Source organism: Phalangium opilio, unplaced genomic scaffold (assembly GCF_054372755.1).
Source record: "Phalangium opilio isolate 3A_F unplaced genomic scaffold, DU_Popi_V2 ptg000113l_1, whole genome shotgun sequence".
Lineage (NCBI taxonomy): Eukaryota > Metazoa > Arthropoda > Arachnida > Opiliones > Phalangiidae > Phalangium > Phalangium opilio.
Window position 1 is genome coordinate 8,635,259 of NW_028324209.1, and position 22,142 is coordinate 8,657,400.

At 35.6% G+C, this 22,142-nt stretch overlaps 1 protein-coding gene and 1 long non-coding RNA gene across 3 annotated transcripts; one reads left to right on the top strand and one right to left on the bottom strand.

The window, feature by feature from the left end:
- Positions 1-63: 63 nt before the first annotated feature.
- On the bottom strand, positions 64-15,349 carry ena (ENAH actin regulator enabled). 2 transcript variants are annotated; one of them, XM_089853019.1, is made up of 9 exons: positions 15,151-15,349; positions 6,912-7,077; positions 6,482-6,780; positions 6,270-6,337; positions 5,062-5,486; positions 4,899-5,002; positions 4,680-4,829; positions 4,458-4,594; positions 64-3,211 (listed from the first exon to the last, which is right to left on the bottom strand). In XM_089853019.1, the coding sequence occupies exons 1-9, from the start codon at positions 15,156-15,158 to the stop codon at positions 3,183-3,185; spliced, it is 1,386 nt and encodes a 461-aa protein (XP_089709145.1). In that variant the 5' UTR covers positions 15,159-15,349; the 3' UTR covers positions 64-3,182. The 2 variants fall into 2 exon arrangements, with proteins under 2 accessions (XP_089709145.1, XP_089709144.1); XM_089853018.1 differs by having other exon boundaries at positions 5,062-5,528; positions 15,151-15,348.
- A 788-nt stretch (positions 15,350-16,137) lies between these two features.
- On the top strand, positions 16,138-18,677 carry LOC149623772 (uncharacterized). The gene is made up of 2 exons (XR_016374879.1): positions 16,138-17,969; positions 18,093-18,677. It is a non-coding gene; the product is annotated as an uncharacterized LOC149623772 (long non-coding RNA).
- The last annotated feature ends 3,465 nt before the right edge of the window (positions 18,678-22,142 follow it).

The following is a 22,142-nucleotide window of genomic DNA, read 5'->3' on the forward strand; positions in this document are numbered from 1 at the left end:
AATTTACAAAAAGAGAAACTTGGCTAATGTGTGTAATCGTTTCGTTTATTATATATTTTTGGAATTTTCTTTTTTTTTTTGGTTTTTTTTTTGAAGCGATATGAAATTTCCTTCATCATTAAACAAAGTCCCTAAAATGCCGCGCTTAATTAAAAAAACAATTCCTTAAAAAAAAAAAAAAAATAAATACCTTAAACTATTTTAATGCAAAGTCTGTCTAAGCTACAAGCTCAAAATTGGTGTTAACTATTATGAAGATAATTACTTCTAATTACGCGAGGACTTTTCCATGCTACAAAGAAGCTAAATTTTGAGCTTGTAGTTGTTTTTGGGGAAAAACCAAAAACCAAAAAACAAAATTAAAAAATCTTTCGTTCATTTAGTGGTGTGGAATTTTAAAATGAACGAACAGAAGAGAAGAACAAACGTCTCTGAGATTTTGGGGGTAATTTTAATAGTTTTGACTTATTTTTAACAGGAATTTAAACACAAAAAAAAATATTATAGTTAATACTGTTTCATTACACGGATATTTCTCATTTTAAAAACTAAGCCTAACCATCTTACAAAATTAATCTCCCCTTCTCTCTACCATACAAAATTTCTTCTGAATTTTGAGCTTGATGATAATATCACCTTCGTCGTTTGTTTTGTTTTTTTTAAACTTTCTTTGAGATCTTGAAGTTTTTTTTTTTAAAGTTTGCTATTTTTGACGTACGTATCTTTCAAAATATATTTCAAACTTCTTCGAAATTAATTTTTCTTCCAAGGTTTTATTTTACGCAAATAGTGACAAAGCCCCATTTATGGGAGGTTTATTTTTATTTTTACAAGTATTAAAACTAAATTCAAATAAAATTATACTAAATTTGCAAGAAATAATGGAAGAATTCTTTATCATTGGAATTGATTTATTAAAAATATACCGCCTGACTTTAAAACCTAAGTTCCTAAGTTTAAAAATCCCTGATCAGGAAGTAATATATTAAAATAGAAGGAAGGAAGGGATAAATTCGCCCAAAATTTTGGCTTTATAAGATCGTCGCCCTACTCTTGTACTAAAATGAACCGTCAAGCACGAATGACTGTAATTGCACACAAAGCAAAACAGTCCCCACCGACTTACGTATCTATTCCTTCCTTCTATTTATATATATATTGTTCCCTGCCCATATCAAACACTTTAACCATGACTGTAGTTAAATGCAGCTCTAGATCCTGTTCTCGATAACACATTGATTGCTAAACCTAGCTCAGAATTAAGCATGGGCGAATACTCGAGTAACACTAATAACTCGATCGAATATGGCGACGAATAACCGTCTCGATATTCGATAAGCCCCATTTCAGGTATTCGAACGAATATCGAATAGTGAATTTTACTATTCGGACCTACTATTCGTTAAATATTCGACTAACTATTCGTTAAATATTCGATTAACTATTCGAGAAAACAAAAATATTAACCCTAAAAATGTTTTAAAAAAGTAATGGCAGTTACACTTTTTAATGTATAAGTTTCTATGGGAAAATAGGCCTGAAGTGCTACTACTCTATAGCGCATCTAAATTCTAAATATAATTTAATTTGATTTTAATTAATCCTTCTATTTCTGACTATTCGATAACTATTCGATAAGGGCAATTTTAAGTTAAGCCTAATTATTCGATATTCGGTTCCCAAACAACTATTCGTCTCTGTATTCGATAAGAAAATTTTTCACTATTCGATATTCGTCTCGACAGTCAAAAACTGGTATTCGCCCATGCTTACTTAGAATTATGGAAACTAAAATCAAACTTCTTAAGTAGTATAAACTAACTTCGTTAGCACCTCTTCTTCAAACTATTAATTAAAATTTTCTTGGTAGCTTAAATCGCAATCCTTGTCGAATAAACGAACGTGTAAACCTTTAGCAGTTCCTTCAGATATTTTACGAGTTCAGTGTTATAAATATTGAAAATAAAATAAAATAAAAAATAAATCTACTAGAAATATTTTAAATGACCACTGGTATAAATTCGACGTAAGAAAATTGTCACATCACGTGTGCTAAATTTCGCAGAAAGCGTTCTTGAACCAGCAAGACACAAATACGAAGCTTTCACATACTTTTTTTTTTCTCGTTTCATTTTGGGTTTTTATCGTTACTAAAATTGAAGCTTACTAAAATTTTAAATTAACGCCTATTAATTGTACCATCCCATCTTAAACAGTATCTAAATTTCCATTAAAAAACCAGTTTTTCCCTAGAAATTTTGGTTCCCTCTAAGATAGAATCAAATCAATCAATGTTGTTTTCTCACTTAAATTAAACTTAACTGAAAACCATTTATGGGCGGGGCTAAATTATTCTTTTAAACGCGGGCAGTGAATGTTAGTATAAAATAAGCTTCCTAAAATGTAACAATGTAGTTTTAATTGAAAAAAAAAAAAAAATAAATAAATAAATTGGCACCATTTTCTCTAAGTTCACGTGTTCAAGTTTATCATGGACTTTTACGCGCCATTTCTACATGCTTAATTGGGTAAAATTAATTTCTACAATAAAAAACTTCTACAAAAGACCAAGCAAATACCTTTTCGGACATTTTAAAGAGACGCAAGCGTATCATAAAAGTAGTTCTTTACATAAAAAGTTGATAAATGAAAAAAAAAAAAAAAATGTTTTTGCAATAACTACAATATTATTTAGGGGGGGGGGGAAATCGTTGTTTGATAACACATTGCTCATTTACGCAAGAGGGCCGCTTTAGTCCATAGTTTTATGTGTTTTTGTTTTTTTTTTGGTAAATTCTTTGACAAAGTCAGTTTTGTTTGAAGAAAGAAAATTATTTAAAGATGTATAATTAGAATAATAAAAAGTGTTTCGTTTCTCACCTTAATATTGCGACTGATTAAAAATATGGAAATTAATTAAACCTTTTCTGTTTGTTTTTCGCGATCCAGCACACTTTTTTTTTTAAAGTTTAGGCCTTTGTTTTTTTGTTTTTTTTTTTTAAGTTTGTTTACTGTTTAAATGTTTTAAATAAAACAGTTTTCGGAATAACGTTTACTCATAACGCTAATCCATCCGGAACACACGCAAAAATTGTTCGCAATTTAATAATAAAAACTTTTCTTTTTTCATCAATTATCCACTAAAATATTTCATCACTGTGTCACATCACACTCTACAAAGTCTACCTTCGATTCAGTTCGATTTTGATAGCTGAAATTTATTTAGATTTGAACTTAAAAATCACAATAATAAACACTGCAACCACAAGTACATAGGTGACGACATTGCGTCATAAGTTACGTTCCATAAGTATGACGCTACCTATACTATCGCCTTTGACGGCGCCTCACCAGACGTCGTTTTACGAGGATCTATGACGTTTTACCTACGTCACTTCATGGCAAGCTCTCAGTAACCAGTTACAAACTTACCAATGACGTCAATACAAATTTATCACTCAAAATATTAAACAAAGCATAAGGCGCCTCACCAGACGTCGTTTTACGAGGATCTATGACGTTTTACCTACGTCACTTCATGGCAAACTCTCAGTAACCAGTTACAAACTTACCAATGACGTCAATACAAATTTATCACTCAAAATATTAAACAAAGCATAAGGCGCCTCACCAGACGTCGTTTTTACGAGGATCTATGACGTTTTACCTACGTCACTTCATGGCAAGCTCTCAGTAACCAGTTACAAACTTACCGATGACATCAATACAAATTTATCACTCAAAATATTAAACAAAACAAAGCGTAATTACTAATAGTAATAACCTTTGTAAATTAAGATTAACTGGATTAACTGATATATCAAAAAGTATAAAATGTTTTCGTATATATAAAATTATCTCAAAGTATGATGATAACCACAACAACAACAACAACAACAACAGAAGCTCATGACACCTGGCCAGACCTCCGAAATAACACATACAGGGAGCCCACTCTTAAATTTAAATTCCTTATAGGAAAAATAGGAATTTTTTTCCGGAATTATAGGATTTTATAGGAGAAAAAATCACGTGTTTTTATAGGAAAATATAGGACTAAAAATGCAGCTCTAATATAATACAATTTTGGGCTTAAACTATGTAGAAAAATCCCAAAAAAAAAAATAAAAATAACAAATTGGATTTTACTTTGAAAACTCAGAAGAACTTAATTAAAATATAACATAATATAATATATAAAAAATCCTAAGCGAGCTCCGCAATTACGGTCTCCATTCAAATGTGATCTCGATAAAAAAAAAAAAGCTAAATTTTGATAAATTTGATGCTAAACTATACGAAAACTTCGACTAAGTCAAAAATATAGGATATTATAAAACCTTTCATGAAATTATAGCATGAAAGGACAGGTTCAAAAATATAGGAATTATAGGACCGGTAAGCTCCCTGCACCTAACACCATTCCCTTTTAAGAATTAAAATTTAAAACAACTCACCATCAATGATGTCTTGTTTCATCTTATTCATTTCTTTCCTTATTTCGAGTAGCATTTCTTGTTTTAACCTTTCCATATCCAAACAATCCACTCCGTTGCGCAAAGAATCTCCATCACCAACTGATTCTAACCTTTGTCTGCCAAAAAAATAACCATAAAAAAAGATAAATGAACAGAATGACCCCAGTAAAAATAATAAGCCTACAAAAGTATTAAACTTACTTTCTGCCTCCTTTTGGGGATTCGGCCCCACTTCCACTAGAAGCTTTGCTGGGGCTATTACCATTCATTGAACTTTGTTTGTTCCAGGATTTTCCATCGGAATCCTTCTCTCCATCTTGACTACATTGACTATTTTCAGCTTGAGCTCGCCTGAAATTAGTTCTAATCAGATTTAAAATAAAGTCAAGGAAAAAAAAAGGAAATGAAAAAGGATCTTACCGTCTGGCTAATGTTTTGGACATCTCTTCCATCATACTAGCCATTCCACCAACTGGAGGTATGGCTGGGCGCCCAGCGTCAGCCGGTGATGCGCTTTCCATACTCTAAAAGCACACGCTATCCGTTAACCATTTTCCATTTAAATGACTCATTAGGAACTTACGGGAGTTTTTGGTGTAGACCTTTTTAATTTGGCATTAGCATTAACTAGGGCCGCCGCTAAGGAGCAACTATTGTTATTGTTGTTACCATTTCCGTTAGTGGCACTGTTATTGTTGGAGGAACTAACTCTGGGTAACGTACAAAACATTCCGGGCATTGGTGGCGGAGCTGGTGGTTCCCGAATATTGTTCGAAGGTAAGGGTGGAGGAGCGGGAGGACCAGGAGGAGCTGGAGGTGGAGCGGGAGCCGAATTAACGACGACGGGAATAATGGGAAGAGCGTCGGGAGGGGGAGGAGGAGGGGGTGGTGGAGGTGGAGGCGCGGGAGCCCCTTGATTTGGCATGGGAGGCATGGGTGGTGGAGCGGGAGGCGCCGTAGTGGGCGGCGCTGACGAAGTTCGATGGTGACCACCTGGCACGGGAGCACCTGCGGGAGTGGGTGGGTGACTGACGCTGCTGTAGATCATGGCTTTAGCGTATTTAAAAACATAGAACGACAAAATTGGGGAGGAAAAAAAATTGCAAGCGTTTCTTTAAATAAATGGTCATTCGCAGTCATTCCAAATTAAATGGAATTAAATTAAACTTAAATCTAAACCAACCAATCAGAACCAATAAATTCTGCCTTACAACAAAAGACTATCATTAACAAAAAGTAAAAAATAATCGAATTTTGGCACATGTTATGACATTTATATTTAGTAATAAAAATAAATATAAATATTACTATCTGTAACAAACAACAATTAAAAAATATGATGAATGAAAACAAAACTTTCCAAACAAAAATGCTTAGACATAAGTTTAAAATGAATATACTTGTAAAATTATTAAAATTTACAGTAAACCTTAATCATTCCACCTTTTTAACTAAAATATATGGATATGTAAGATAATGCGCGTATAGCCAGGAATTAATACATTTCAAAAGCAGGAATGAATAACAGTCAAATGAAGAGCTCCACCCCCCAACATGCAAGGACATTTTTAAAATATCTCAATCGCGTACTTAATTCCATGTAATAATAATAATAATAATAATAATAATAATAATGTAAGCTTAGTCTATGTTTTCACTAAGTTTCGCACATGGACAGAAAATAAACATTAGCTGTTATTCATTTCAGTCTGTTAACGTTTCTACAAATTGTTCATGAACCAAGAGACGCGTGTTCGACAAAAACATACATAAATATAAAAACAAACTCACTGGTATTGGTCCCATAGATGGTGTTGCTTTGATTACTGCCCCTTCTTTCATTCATGTCATTGACTGGCCTAGAATAAAACGTTCATTCAAACTAATCAATAAGTCTCTCTCTACAAAAACGGGGAAATTGAAGAGGCTAAAATTTTCCAAGATGGGAGAAAAGGTTGGAGGTTGAAGCCTTAAAAGAATTAATTGCGGAAATGCGATTTTACCATCCAGGTTGAACTCCGTAATCCCCTTCTTGGAGCGAGGCAATGTCGGAGTAAATGACATTTCTTTGTTGATTAGGGTGAATAGGAGGAGCGGCGGGTGGGGGTGGCGGTCGCCCACCTGAGGAACTGTTGTAATTGAGTATTTCCAAAGCTCGAATCATGGCATTAGCGAAGGAATCCGCGTCTTCTCGGCTGCTGAAATTTAAGCCGTACACTTGCCGATTGTCTCGCCATTGGTGAAATGTAGGAGTGGCTTGATTGTATTTCAAGCCTTTCAAGATGGCACAATTGATCACAACCTATATATACAAAAAAAAATTTACATTTCGTTATTCCGAACGTTCTTAACAACGTAAAACATGTTGGGCAGTTGTTGGCTGTAACAGAAGTGGGTTATATGATATGATATGACTTATAAGTTAATATTTACTTCGTGATCTTGTAGTTTTCGTCCCACAACTCTGAACGTTTGGTTAACCGCGTGTTGGTATATATGAACTTTTGAAAGCCCGCTCGATGAACCACTAGGTACCCATTTTTTATTTTGATCATCGTACACCATCACCGAAGCTCTGGCCGATGCTATAGATTGTTCGCTGGAAATTAAAACCAAACTAAATAAATGAATAAATACAAACACCTTATAGAAACATACTTAAACTTAAATAAGTACCTCATATTTTTAATTTAATACAATTAACAACCCTCGTAAGCCTTGGCTCGACACAAAAAAAAACTCAATTAAACAAAAAATGTCCCTCGCTCTATCTTAACTTGTCAAAAATCAACCGGATTATACAAAAAATAAATGTAATAGGAGATAAGCTCGACTTACGTAGAAACTGCCATTTGTTTATTTTAACAGAGAAGAGAGCCTACAACACGCATTTCCCCACAAATGTCCCAGGATGCCTTTATTATCAACATCCTATCACATTCACGTAGAACTTAAACATATTTCAAAATTCCAATGCCTAAACAACTTCATTTTTGATTCGTAATCGGACCGACAAGAAACTAGGCACGTTTCGTTAATAAATGCACTAGGATTTCGTATTTAAGCGACTGTTAAACAGGAAGTATCGCGAAAGGATTATTTCCAGACCAAAGTTGAATGAAGCTGGCGAATGTCAGAAAAACCAAAACCCAAATGAAGAAGACTACCACGTGTTTAAACTAGATTTGAATGTGAAGAAAGAAAGAAAAAACTGATGCTGGACAAAAGGTATCATCCACATGAAGGATAATACCAGAAGTATATAATACTTCTCTTCGAGAGAAGTGTACCACAAAGCGTGGTAAGTGTAACGTCATTCTTCCCAACATCGGACCATTTGGAGCAAGGTTACTAAACCGAATCACATACGCGATAAATAGTTCCCTCATCATTAGTCTATTTGCGTTAAATTATTTGGCAAGACGCACTTGTGGATTTTTGTCTCACCCCAAGACGAGGTTAGGGAGTTGATTGCTGATGATTTAGTACCAAACAGTTATAGAATTCACCTTACGGTGCGATGCCCATCTGTAGTTTGATGAGCGGGAGAGCAAACAAAAAGGGTGAGCCTGGGAAGGATGACGTTACATAACTAATATATTAAGGTGATACAGAGTGGCATCCTTCTTCTATTATCCCCTTCTGATAATACTAAACGCGAACGAATGCAAAAGTGACCATGAACAAAAAAAAACCAAGAATCTCAGCAGCGAACGTTTGTGATCTTACCGCCAAACGAAAGTTCCATATTGAGGTATAACTCTGACCGCAGTTGGTCTATAATAACAATTACACTCTCGTCTTGGTCTTGATTTAGCGAAATTGCATATTAATCGATAGCTACATCCGCACATCACAAACAACACTTTGAAGGACAGGACCACATCCGAGAGGAGTATGAACCAACCGTACAAATCTAGTGTCTTCCAATAACTAATAACAAGAGAGCTGTTTATAAAAGTGAAGCCTCTTTATTTTTAAACAAGCGTGTTTCCCCAATATGAATCACACCGACAACGCGGGGCAAAAAAGAAAAGTCCTTTCAAACTGGAGGGGGATTATAAAACAAACGGGTCGATAATAAGTTAGGTAGAGAAGTGTTGACGGACTATAACCCTTTATGCATTCGCTACGCTTTGCTGATGAAGTTAATGGCAGTATTTTTAACCTTTCATGAATAGAACTATCACAGAAGCCTTAGTGTGACGTCACTTATGCTATTTGCCCATAGAACCAAAGCGGTACCAAACATGGCCGCCATCTGAAAAAACTAAGCCCATGACGTTTTCCGTAGGCAACAGCGTCAAAACTGAGATAGCTCTATATATACAGTACACATTGTAAGTTTGTTAACCCTCGCTATTCCACGATTTTGACATAACAAGAAATTATGAGTTTCCAGTGTGACGTGGATTAAACGTCACGGATTATCTGCAAAAACGTGTCACGTGCAATTTTAAAACATTTAAAACGCCATTTATACGTATTAAACCTTTATTGCATTAGCCATAAGTTTATAAGTGATACGTTCCATAAGTATGACACTACCTATACCTCGTAATGTTATGTTAGATACTTCCGAAATACATAAACGCTTAAAATTTCGTTATCTCTTAAGTCAGTAGTGTCAAAATAACAATTTTTTAAATAAAATTAATTCTTCCCCAAAACTGTTATGAATTTTTAAAATTCCTTTCCACGATATAACAATCCTATAATTTCCACCGTTTACCTAGTAGCTAAGGCATCCCATAATGTACGGGGAAACAGCAAGTTAAATAATTAATCAAAATTACCACTAATGAGTTACTTGCTCATAATGATATAGGAGCGGGAGAATTTGTGGCCGCTAAAACGTGATAAGAGAAAACTAAACTAATATTAACTGAAAGATCGTTAAAATTCTTTGGCAGCTGCGGCGCCGCATCCCAGTGAGACGCTTGATCGCTTCAGCAGGATGAGTTTCAAAAAGGAATGACGTAAACCCCTTAACCCAACCCTTGGATGGTTGTTAAGCTTATTTTAATCCGCGACTAAACTAACATAAAAAGAAAACAATACCCGCTTTAATAGATAAGAAGGCACAGAAAAGCGGGATAGAAAATTTAAACCGTTTTAGAAGTAGCTTGAGGTAACGATGCAAAAAAAAAAAAATGTTTGTTTAGTCTCTCCCACTCTCTCTAAGCTCAAAATGGTCTCCATTCTACAAGAATGGGAATACTGTTCTTTAAGGAGACGTCATCCACGCACTAATATTTTGTGGTCCACCTTTTGGTATATCCCCGCCCCTCCCCCAAATGAATATATTTCAAAAAAGGTATTTAAGACGTGTATTAATTTATGAATGAATCTCTAGTCAATTTCGCGTGAAATTCTGTTTATTTGAAACCCCACTTTTGAAAGTCTCGAATTCTCGCAACTGTAAACACGCTGAAGATGTGCGTGGTTTAGTGACTTCACGTTGCAATCATTTGACGGTACTTTGAAAACGCATTAATCACAACTGATTTCAGTGAAGTCTTTGGAAATCATCCAAGTAATTATGTTTGTATGGATAGTGTGCGGACAAGTGTTGCTAGTCATTTGTGAATGCAATTCAACCGCTATCTACCAACAGACAGAAACGTTTGTAGAATTCTGTTCGATTCAGTGATCATTCAGTTCCAAACCTGAGATGCTCTCACAAATTACTGGCAACCCTGAAGTGCAGTTAAAGTTAAGAAACGGGGAGGGGGGAGATTTTCTAGTCCCTTTAGTGCGCGCATTTTTTATCCATAACATTTCAAACTGACTTGAACATTATAAAACACTCATGATGAAAGTATTTTGAAACCAAAATAAAACACAAATTTTACAAACATTAATCATTTAAAACTCACCGGAAAAGCATGATAATTAATTCAAAATAATTAACTTTGCTGTCGACAATTAATTAAACGTATATGCGACTACTTTAACAAACTATTATTAAATCTCTCACGAACCTGATCATAAATAAATAAATAACCAACTTTGGAAAAAGAGAGAGAAGAGAAGAGAAAAGGCGCAATAACCCTATCCTCACCCTTCGTTCTCCATGGAATGGTCTCGATTTCTGCCAGAAACCGAAGAACTGGTTGACGGTAAATTTGTCGTCAAAACTCCGGGAACACAGCAAAACATTTCCCGCGCAACGAGGCAGGCGATTTCCCGGAAAAAATGTCACTCACTTTATCCCCCTTTTTACTCCACCCACACCGCGGGGTACTAAAGGGTACGTAGCGAGCTACAAAAGCATCAGCACTCCAAATACCTCTTGGAAAAGCCTCTCTTTTCCGTCAAATCCAGTAATTATTACCGAGAAAATGACCCGTTTAAGTCTCGCTCCGGTACGGAACTATGACGTATTACGCGCGAAAAAGGCCCTAGACTTCAATCCTTCTATTCGATTCTACGGAATTTCAGAGGCGCGCGCCCGGATGGCGGAGAAAGGGATCACTAGAGGCTGGAGGCTCAAGAGCAAAGAGAAATACTGGAGGTGAAGGAAGTCTCGTAGAAGATGCGGGATACGGAGAGCGCCACGAAATATGGGGAACCCCCCGCAGTCTCTCTTCCAGAGAAATCGAAACGGACGAGATGCGATGTTGAAAAAAATAAAATTGAATTCAACTTTACTAGCTTTACGTTGGGGGGTCGGTTTTCTTGGCAAAACGCCAAGTAATGCCCGTTACTTGGTGTAATTAAACAAGAAAGACCGTAAGTTGTAAGTGTAACACCGTTTACTTAAGGTTAAGTTAAGGAGTAGACCTAGATCATAGATTGAAATGAGGCGCGGTCAAAGACTTGGTACCGACTAAACCAAGTATAGTCGTTTTATTATTAGCCCTCGGTAATCCTTTATCAAAGTATAGGTTATAGAACATATCTTATAAACTTAAGAAACACTCAATTTTCAATCTTAATTATTTGCCCTTTTCACCTTATTACAACTCCCGAATTAGATACTCCCAAGCTCCGTTCGATATTTCTCCATCCTCGTTCACCCCGCGTAGTTTAGACCACGCCCACTCACGTTCAATGTACCAATGGGGTTAGGCAATGTTACGTTGACCTAAGGCACCCTTAAGGCAAATTTGTGTTTAGTGTTGTTGTCATAGGGTGGTTTTAATAATTGTTAACCTTACACCGTAGTATAGGAGTATCCCTACCTAATCTATAATACAAAGTGAATTAATTGCCAATATAATACCTTATCTAGTTTGAATATTATTATAATTTCGACCACCCAAGGGTATTCCCCCTCCCCTCATTTCCTGTTAATCAGGGAGAAATTATGATAATTTCTTCTCCCCCTCCCCCCTAGATGGTGCTTCCAAACTTCAAACGAATATGCCGCAGTTTTAATCCAACTCGATTTAAAATTAGTAGGGTTCATCATAAAACTTTTGGAAAACCGATTTCCCTTACTTTTCCCCCATATATTTATAAATTTCCATGAGTTTTCCTTAAATTTTTAGTCAAAACTTTATTCCCCTTGAACCTAAACGTACGTTTCCAAAAGCAAAGTAGTGAGTCTCTCTTAATTCTAACAAGAAGTGATATCTAGTTTATTAGGGAGAACGTATAAGATGCCTAAGTATTCGCGCGCCATAGTCCCAGTCCCCCTTTCAAAATACAAAGGGGGGGGGGGCGTAAAAGGAGGCCAGGATAATTTGCCTCTCCTCAGTCGGAAAATACGTAATTTTCGTCATTCGCGTCGCGCTGACGTGAGTTTTCAAGAACCAATGAGATGCTGGTTGTTATTTAGAGGCGGGGGATTAACTCCGGACCTACGTTTGGACTGGAGATAAAGCTAGGAATGTGACGAATTTATACCTTCTCCCTAGTAAACTAGATATCACTTCTTGATTCTAACTTCTCCAAAAATCCATCCTCTGGAATATTTGCTCTTGCGCCTCCGATGGCTTTGGGACTGGCAACGGCGGAAGGGTTATTCACCTTTGTCCCAAGTTCAAGGCGTCTCGCCGGCCAGGATTTTATCCCCCTTCTAACCCCCCCCCTCCCCCGGGAAACCTTTTAACCCGTCCTGTACATTTTCTTCAAAAGGGTTTTATAATTTTTTTTTTATTTATTTTGATCGGAGGATTACTGTATTTCCGCGCAAACTCGAGAAAGAGAGAGAGAGATGAGGAACGGAGGAAGATGGGAGGGAAAGATGACATTGGGGCATCAATTTCTATTAGGGAAAGTACTTCTCTATATCATGCATGAATATTTTAGAATGTAATAAATGGCTTTGCATCTTTCTTTATTTCTTTTCTATTTGTGTTTAGAGTGATGGTTTTCTTGGCGTTTTAATGGTACTTTTTTTTGTTGCATCAATAATATACTGTGTGTTTTTGAAAGGTCTGTCAGAATTAAGGGAGATGTTCTTAGAGTCGAAAATGTTTAATGACGTTTTGCCGTCCGGGCAAGCGGTTTTAAGTTATGCTTGGAGTATTTTATGGATGACCCCTTAAATTTAGTTAAGAAACTCAAAGCTAATCCTAAATTAATTAAGGGGGCATCCGTAAAACACTCTAAACATATTTTGAAAACGGTCGCTCTTTGGACAAAATGGAGATAGAAGTTATATTTTCGACTCAAAAATCGCCCAAAGAACATCCCCCCCCCCTTAATTTATGCAAGACTTATCAGAAACACACTGTATAGCGTTAATTATTAAGTTTTCTTTAAAGGGAATATTATCCGGTGGGAGCAGAAAGAATATAGCAAAAGGAGTAGAAGCTTGAGCTTAAGAAAGTCGCAAGTGTTTCTGAGCTTTCTTTTAGTCTTTAATATTTTATTTATTAAACAATACTCTCTAAGATAGTTCTAATTTTCTTTAACACAACGATTTTTGACGCGCAAACTTAAGTTGACAACACATTTAAACCATTAAGAAGCATCAAGGACTGTCCAAAAATTATATAGCTGATGTAAAACTCGAAGAAAATGCCTTTTTTTTAAACTCCTTGTCAAAAGCTAACTTCCTATTCCTGTTGCTATGTTTTCTATGACTTTCCCCGTCTAAAAACTTTACAATGTTTTAATATAAAAGGGTTGACTGATCTTTACTATAATATTTTTTCCACAATTACGGAATTTTACAACTAAAGCCAACTCTTCCCCACTCACATAAAACAATTTCCTTACAAAATTCCTACATTTTTAACCTCAAAACAGGGCTTTTTTTATTGGGCGAGTACAATAGTCCCAATTTAATGGGTAATTACCCAGAAGAAAAAAAAAACAGGATGTTTATAACTTTTTATCATTCATTATGTAACTTTTCCTTTGGATAGTTATGAGGGTCAGGCAGATGTAATAAAAATTTCCCTTTCCTCTCTTCTCTTAAGTGCTACGTGTGTGCCTTTATGATTCCTCCAATAGGAGTCTATTAATGATATTATTGATCCGAATTATTTACCGCTTGTATATAACAGGGTGGGGGCTGCCACAGGATTATTGGGATTTAAGCTAAGGTTCATTTGCAATCCGCGAGTGTCCCCTAGTAGAAAAAATGTGACTCATTTGGTCCCTACCTCCCCTCTCTAATATCTTTCCGCATCAATAACTATTGGCTTTTTTGCCCATTGGCTAATGTACTTTTTTATCTTGCCCCAAGAAATAAATTATCATTGCTGTCAATAGTTTTTAAATTTTGATTAAATAAAATAAACAAAAGAATAACAAAATTTGTACCAAAGTGTAAATGACACAATCAATACTGTCACCATTATTTATAAAGGTTATAAAGGACGTTTGAGGTTAATGTTAATTCAATGTAAATTTATAATGGAATAATGGTGTGAGGAATAACTTTTCACACATGTAGAATGTAAATTTCAACAAAGTCAACAAAAAAGTGGGGCTTAGCAACTCTTATAATGTACAACTTATAATCTACGCATTATTTTGAGCCACAATAACTGATACTACTCACAAATTTATATTAAATTAATACCTCTAATATATTTTAACTTTGATTTTGATTTTGAATGATAATTCATAATCAGACACAAAATTCTGGCAATCTAAGAATTATCTATTGGGTTTGTAAAGTTGAAATCTATTAATTGAGCAAGAAATGTTGCTCAATATAGATAATAACATCGCAATAAATTTCTTTAGATTGCTATCCACTATTGTAATAAAATTAGTTCTAAACCTACCACCCCTTCTCATCTTACTTCATCAGTGTTAGTAATTTTGTTCTACAAATCTTTAAACAACTTCAATCAAAATCTACGCCGCGTAATGTTAAGTTTAATATTTTAAAAAATGGCTTACATCAATGTCATTTGACGTAATAACAGGGACAATTTTGTATTCCTTAGTCCCTGAAGGACTCTTTATTTTCTATGAATCTATGGCAAGTTAAAGGTCTTTAAGATAGCGTATCTAAGAACTATCTCAACACTTGACACTCTTTAAAAACACACCGGCCCCCATATTAACCTCGCTTGTTTTATCAAATCTATCACAAAGGTAGTCCAAGGTAAAAACCCAGACTCATATCAGAAATGAGACATCCCACCTCCAAGCCGAGGCTTAACGGGGGATAATACAAAGGGGGAACCCGAACCCCAATTTGCGTTAGGCTTAATAACGGCTAATAACATTGGATAAAGACAATGGAATAGTTTCCTACCTCATCATGAACACAAAATTAGGCCCGACGGTTTAGTCCAATTTCGGAGTCTTCTTCGCGAAGGAGACCGCGACACTATTCGCTAAACTAGAAACGTCTTGCCTTATCAAACTTTCCATAAAATCCGAGTTCGCGATAGAATCCAAAAGCATTTACCTTCACATCAGCGCCATTTTGGATACAATAACCAAATAAAAAACCGACGCAAGGGGGAGGGAAAGAAGCTCTTGGCGCTCAATTGCCCAGCATGTGGTGGCACCTAGTAGCAGGGTTGGAAATAAAGTGGATTTTATTAGTGGTCCTCGGGACCAGTGACCCCTCATGTTGGAATTATTAAACTGGTCCTTGGGACCAGTGACCTTTGCATTAATTATATTTTTACTGGTCCCATTATAAAATTTCTAAATTTGGTGAGAATAAGAAGCGCGCAAAGACACAAAAGTAAAGAAGCTGAAAGATCTAATTGATTTTGAATTTTTCACTGTAGGAAAAAGCAGCGTATCAATTTTGCGACTAGTTGCCACTAAATATCAATTAACATGTCTAATGATATTTGAAGTTCTTCATCTTTTTCTGAACTATCCTTATTGCGTTTTACATAATTTCGGTGGCTACATCAGTAAGCTAGAGTACGAGATCTCCCTTAGGATCAAAATCCTGTAATGTGACTAGTACCATACACTACTGCCTAATACGACTACTGAGATCTAGTACTGACTATCGTCTAGGGCTCTAGGTTGTCTACTCAAAGAGAAGGGAAATTTCCCTCCTCTTTGGTCTACTTCAAGAGACTCATTCTAGAGTATAAGACGCTAGTCAAGAACAATAGCCAATATACTACAAAACTTTAGTCATAGCCCACTCGATCACGCACTCGACAACACAAGCCCATTCAATCGGACAAAAAATGCGACTTTTGGACTATCTTAGTTTTACCTCAAGCAACCAAGGAACGTTGCTTTCCCTGTAACGTTTGAAGCTAGCGCACATGTCGGGGAAACTAACCTTAGTATTATCAGTATTATCAGAAGTATATAATACTTCTCTTCGAGAGAAGTGTACCACAAAGCGGGGTAAGTGTAACGTCACTCTTCCCAACATCGGATCATTTGGAGCAAGGTTACTAAACCGAATCACATACACGATAAATAGTTCCCTCATCATTACTCTATTAGTGCTTAAATATTTGGCACGACGTGCTTGTGCATTTTTGTCCCACGTCAAGACGAGGTTTGTGGGATGATTGCAGGGGATTTAGTGCCAAACAATTATAGAATTCACCTTACGGTGCGATGCCCATCTGGAGTTTGATAAGCGGGAAAGCAAACTAAAAGGGTGAGCCTGGGAAGAATGACGTTACATAACTAAAGCATTAAGAGGATACAGAGTGTCATCCTTCTTCTATTATCCCCTTCTGGTATTATAGACCATTGCATAAGTTTATAAGATATGTTCCATAAGTATGTCACTAGCCATACTTCGTAATGTTAGAGGCTTAATGAGAGCTAGTCCAAGAACGACGTGAGAATTGACTACACTCGGTTTTGCAGTCCATCCTCCTCTTTAGTCTGTACTAAGCCTTTGACAAGGCCTCACTACGCGTCGCTTTACAAGAATCTATGACGTTTCACCTACGTCACTTCATGACAAGCTCTCATTAACGAGTGACACACTTATGGAACATATCTTATAAACTTATGCCATTGTCATTACTGGAGGGAAGAATCGCATCTCTCGCGATTGAACCATTTTAGGTGGAATTTCTGATAGCATTTTGACATGTATTGCAACCCGATTATTCTTACAAGACACCCTCTTTATGGGGCGGCTAAACCTATAGCATCTTCTTTCTTAATTACTTTTTATTTTACTAAGTTTCTATTTAAGAATAGGAATAATTAGACCAAAAACAAACAAAGATTTTGGAATATGATGCACTTTTAATTTCAGAACTTTTATTTGATCTAGATCAACGTAAAACTGGGTCCCCTGTAAAATGAATTAACTTTCATAGGAATTAGTTTATTATGATTTCAGGTTTCGACCTATTAGACAAACATGTTTATAGGGTGGTTTTTCCAGCTATAGGAATCCATAAACTCCAGTACCACTTTTTAAAAGTGGAGAAAAGTGTTTTGGGCTGTTTCATTAATTTGCTTGAACCGGCAAATAATAATGCTTGAACACGAAAGATTTGATAAAACAAAATCTCTAATAAATAAAAGTTAAACAAGATGGGTCAAGGGCTGGGCTCATAATAGTAGCCACATCGTACCGTACTTAACAGGCGTACATAAAATTTACGTGAATAGCCCCTCGATGCCCTACTTTTAACTGTGCTAAAATGATTACCAGTAATCCTTACTTCAATAAATTTATTTATGTTATAATTGTAATAGTGCGACGCCAAGAGAAAACTTGAGTGAGTAGCCCCTCGATGCGCTACCCTTAACATTGCTAAAATGATTACCCGTAAAGCCATTATAAAACGAGGTTTTAGCTTTAACTATGCTAAACTTATTACACACAAGTAACCCTTAATAGAATAACAGAAAGTTTTAGTGATTATCCCCTCGATGATCGAGTTACCTTTAACAGTGCTAAAATGATTACGTACTTAACGTTCAACTAATACACGTACAGAAACTTTTAATTTACAACTTATGCTTACGCATACTTATAACATCACCATATATTTTCCTTGCCTAGATTATAAATTCCCCTCGATTTCTTTCAATGTTGAAATAGGGGAGCGGTATTGAAAGCGTGAAATCGTATTGTGGACGGCGACGACGGGTGAGACGAATTTTAAAGGGAGAGTATGCATAGCTTAACCTTACTAACATAATTCCCTTCATAAGTAGACGAACGAAAAATATCACCTCACCACAATAATCTCCCTTTCACTTTCCTTTCAACCACTAACGAAAACTTTTATACAGCCAAAGGTGGGTATACTGGCACGACGGGGACAACAACAACAGGGCAGGTCAAACTAAGAGCCTCACCGTAGATGTACGTCATACCAAGGAAGATTAGTACAGCAGCCAACAAGCATATTTTATTTAAATCGTGCACTTTTTGATAAAAGCATGAAAATTGGTGAAAAGATAGTACTATATATGTAGAAGCGATTTAAGATTGGAGGCAACGTGCATTCGCTGTGTAAAATTAATTATAAGTAATTAAACATGCCTCGAAAGTGTAGTGATACCTGTATGAGAAACCCCTATACTGGCCCTTTTACCCGCTATACGGAGGGGAGTCGACTATAATTCACGACTCTTTACGATCGCGGGGGACCGACACTAAAGCCAATTTTTAGGTAAAACTACCTTTCTGCGGCTTCCAAATTGAATAATGAACAGAAATGTTCATGGATTAAAAGCAAATTATAATTATACATCACCAAATTTTATTCCATCATAAAAATGGTTAGTACTTCATATAATATTCAGAATATAATATGTTGAATTATGAGATGTTTCTTGAATAATGAGAAATAAATCATATACATTTTACCAGAAGTTAATGACGTTTTATAAACTTGACGGTTATACAGTATCATGAATTTCTGATTTTACTGCATGTTGACTAACATCGGCGTTAAGCCAAATTGCTGCACGATAAAAATGAGCGTGCTTTCGGCATGCAAAAATGATAACGACCGTTCAATTTTGAACAAGCCTCTATTGACGAATTCAAATTTAACCAGAAACATTCCGTTTTGAACAGGAGTATTTTACGCGTTCAAAACTAAGCACGGGCATTCATTTCTGATCAATATACCGTCATATCGACCAAACCTTAACGCTAGCACTAGTTTTTGAACAGCTTATATATTAGCATTCAAAAATTAATCTTTATCTCATTCAATTTTGAATAACTGCCTTGCGCTAATGAAACGTTCAGACATGGTCGTTTTAGCGTTCAAATAGGAATGTATTAGTATTCAAACTAGAGCGTTTTTGGCGTTTAAATAGGACCATTTTGACGTTCAAATGAGTTTGGTTTTGGAGTTCTAACAAGAGTGTTTTTGGCTTTAAAACAAGAGAATTATGGGCGTTCAAACGTGACTATTTTTGGTGTTCAAATGAGAGCGTTTTTGGCTTTTTAACGAGAGCGTTATGAGAGTTCACACGGGAGCTTTTTTCTAATCAGATGATTGCTTTCTGGGCGTTCAAAGGAGTGTTTTTTTGGCGAGTTTTTTGGTTATAAATCCAGGTTTATTTAATCACAATTTTAATATTATAATTCAACAAGTTATTTTTATTATATTTTGATGTTCAAGAACATAATAATTTGCCAATTTTTTTACCATTATTCAGTGGATTTTTTTGTCTCCGAAATTAGGCTCTGACTGTTGATTTTTCCAGGACACAAATTACGAAATATTATTAGAAAATGGAGGTATGTTAATAATATTAAAAGTAAATGGTTCGTGATACTAATTAAAACGCTCACTTTCATTCCTTTCAAGGCAAGAGATATATAGAATTAATAATCAAATTGTGCTTAAAATGAAGTACAGTCTTAATGGTAGTTCCATCAATGTCTTTAAATTTTAAATTAAAATTTTAATATTTTGGTTTCGGGTGGGTTAGGTTAGGTTAGGTTAGGTTCGGTTAGGTTAGGTTAGGTTCGGTTAGGTTCGGTTAGGTTAGGTTAGGTTAGGTTCGGTTAGGTTAGGTTAGCATAGGTTAGGTTAGGTTAGCATAGGTTACGTTAGGTTAGCATAGGTTACGTTAGGTTAGCTTAGGTTAGGTTAGGTTAGCTTAGCTTAGGTTAGGTTAGGTTAGGTTAGGTTAGTTTAGGTTTGGTGTGGTTTGGTTCCAATAATTCGTTGACACCTTTTCCAAAATATGCTCCTTTTAATTAGCTACCACCTTTTCCAAAATATTCTCCTTTTAATTAGCTACCACCTTTTCCAAAATATTCTCCCTTTAAATAGCTACCACCTTTTCCAAAATATTGTCCCTTTAAATAGCTTCCACCTTTTCCAAAACACTCTCCTATTAATTAGCTGCCACCTTTTCCAAAAGATTTTCCTATTAATTAGCTGCCACCTTTTCCAAAATATGCTCCTTTTAATTAGCTACCACCTTTTCCAAAATATTCTCCCTTTAAATAGCTACCACCTTTTCCAAAATATTGTCCCTTTAAGTAGCTTCCACCTTTTCCAAAACACTCTCCTATTAATTAGCTGCCACCTTTTCCAAAAGATTTTCCTATTAATTAGCTGCCACCTTTTTCAAAATATTCTCCTATTAATTAGCTGCAACCTTTTCCAAAAACATTCTCCTACTTATTAGCTGCCACCTTTTCCAAAACATTCTCCTATTAATTAGCTGCAACCATTTCCAAAACATTCTCCTACTAATTAGCTGCCACATTTTCCAAAATATTCTCCTTTTAATTAGCTACCACCTTTTCTAAAATATTCTCCTATTAATTAGCTGCCACCTTTTCCAAAAGATTTTTCTATTAATTAGCTGACACCTTTTCCAAAATATTCTCCTATTAATTAGCTGCCACCTTTTCTAAAATATTCTCCAATTAATTATCTGACATCTTTTCGAAAATATTGCTATTATTGCTAATAAATTGTTCGTGGTAAGAGGCGGGCTTTTAATACTCATATAAATAATCTTTTTACCTCCAAACAAGGTTGGGTTGGGTTAGGTTAGGTTAGGTTAGGTTACGTTTGGTTTGGTTAGGTTAGGTTAGGTTAGGCTAGGGTAGGTGAGGTTCGCCGTAATTAAAACGTAGTTAAAATAAGTGCAGTAATACATTTTCAAATCAAATTTATTTTAACAATAATAAGTTGTGAAATTAAAAATATATTTAATGCAAAACCACACAGTATGTCTTCTTCCAGTTCAATAGAATTTCGGTCCAATGGGACAATAATAAAATCGCACCTTTGGCTACGTTCGGTCGAATGGGACCCCCAAAAAAAAACCCCTTCTGTCGAATGGGAATTCGGTTCAATGGGACCAAAGCATTTGTACTCGTGTATACGATTAACGATTTAATTCTCATTAAAATTAAACAAATTATATTCAGTATAAGTGAAGTACTAACTATTTTTATGATTAAATAAAATTTGGTGATGTATAATTATAATTTGCTTTTAATCCATGAACATTTCTGTTCATTATTCAATTTGGAAGCCGCAGAAAGGTAGTTTTACCTAAAAATTGGCTTTAGTGTCGGTCCCCCGCGATCGCAAAGGGTCGTGAATTATAGTCGACTCCCCTCCGTATAGCGGGTAAAAGGGCCCGTATAGGGGTTTCTCATACAGGTATCACTACACTTTCGAGGCATGTTTAATTACTTATAATTAATTTTGCACAGCGAATGCACGTTGCCTCCAATCTTAAATTGCTTCTACATATATAGTACTACCTTTTCACCAATTTTCATGCTTTTATCAAAAAGTGCACGATTATATCCTGTGGCGGCCTAACTAGATCTCCATATTCCTTGGTCATACGATGTGGCTAAAAATACTTTAACGTACTTTTTCTTATACTTGAGAAGTATTACTACTGAAAGCTTATGCAGAGTTGAGAATATGTAAATCGAATCCATGGTCTTACCTTTTATGATGGCGGCAGGAGGATGGGGGGGGGGATGAAGAGAAACGTCCAAACCGCGGTCCCCATCTCTTTAAATGGTTACTGAAAGAACATGTTAAGGATCAAAATTAAACGCTTACGCCCGTCTTTTCACAAACTAAATAAAGAAATACATTTTTTAAATTAATTTTTGGGACCCTTTTACGAACTGAAAGAGCTTACCATCCTCAATACATATATATATTAATAATCTACACCTAGATTAGGCGGGAATACATCTTTCAAATCTAGTAATTCTCTATTGTGAATGTAATATTTTCCTTTAAGTTTAGCATATTTTTCAAGTTACTAATTTAATTACTATACCAGGGATAGATTTAATTTTAGAAGCAGGAATGGAGAACGGTTAGT

What these genes read in the sequence shown, in the direction of transcription:
- ena (XM_089853018.1), bottom strand. An exon ending in GAAAACTACAAGATCACGAA is followed by an intron (nt 6,781 to 6,911) that starts GTAAATATTAAC and finishes TTGTATATATAG; the next exon opens with GTTGTGATCAATTGTGCCAT. An exon ending in GGTCTACACCAAAAACTCCC is followed by an intron (nt 5,003 to 5,061) that starts GTAAGTTCCTAA and finishes GTGTGCTTTTAG; the next exon opens with AGTATGGAAAGCGCATCACC.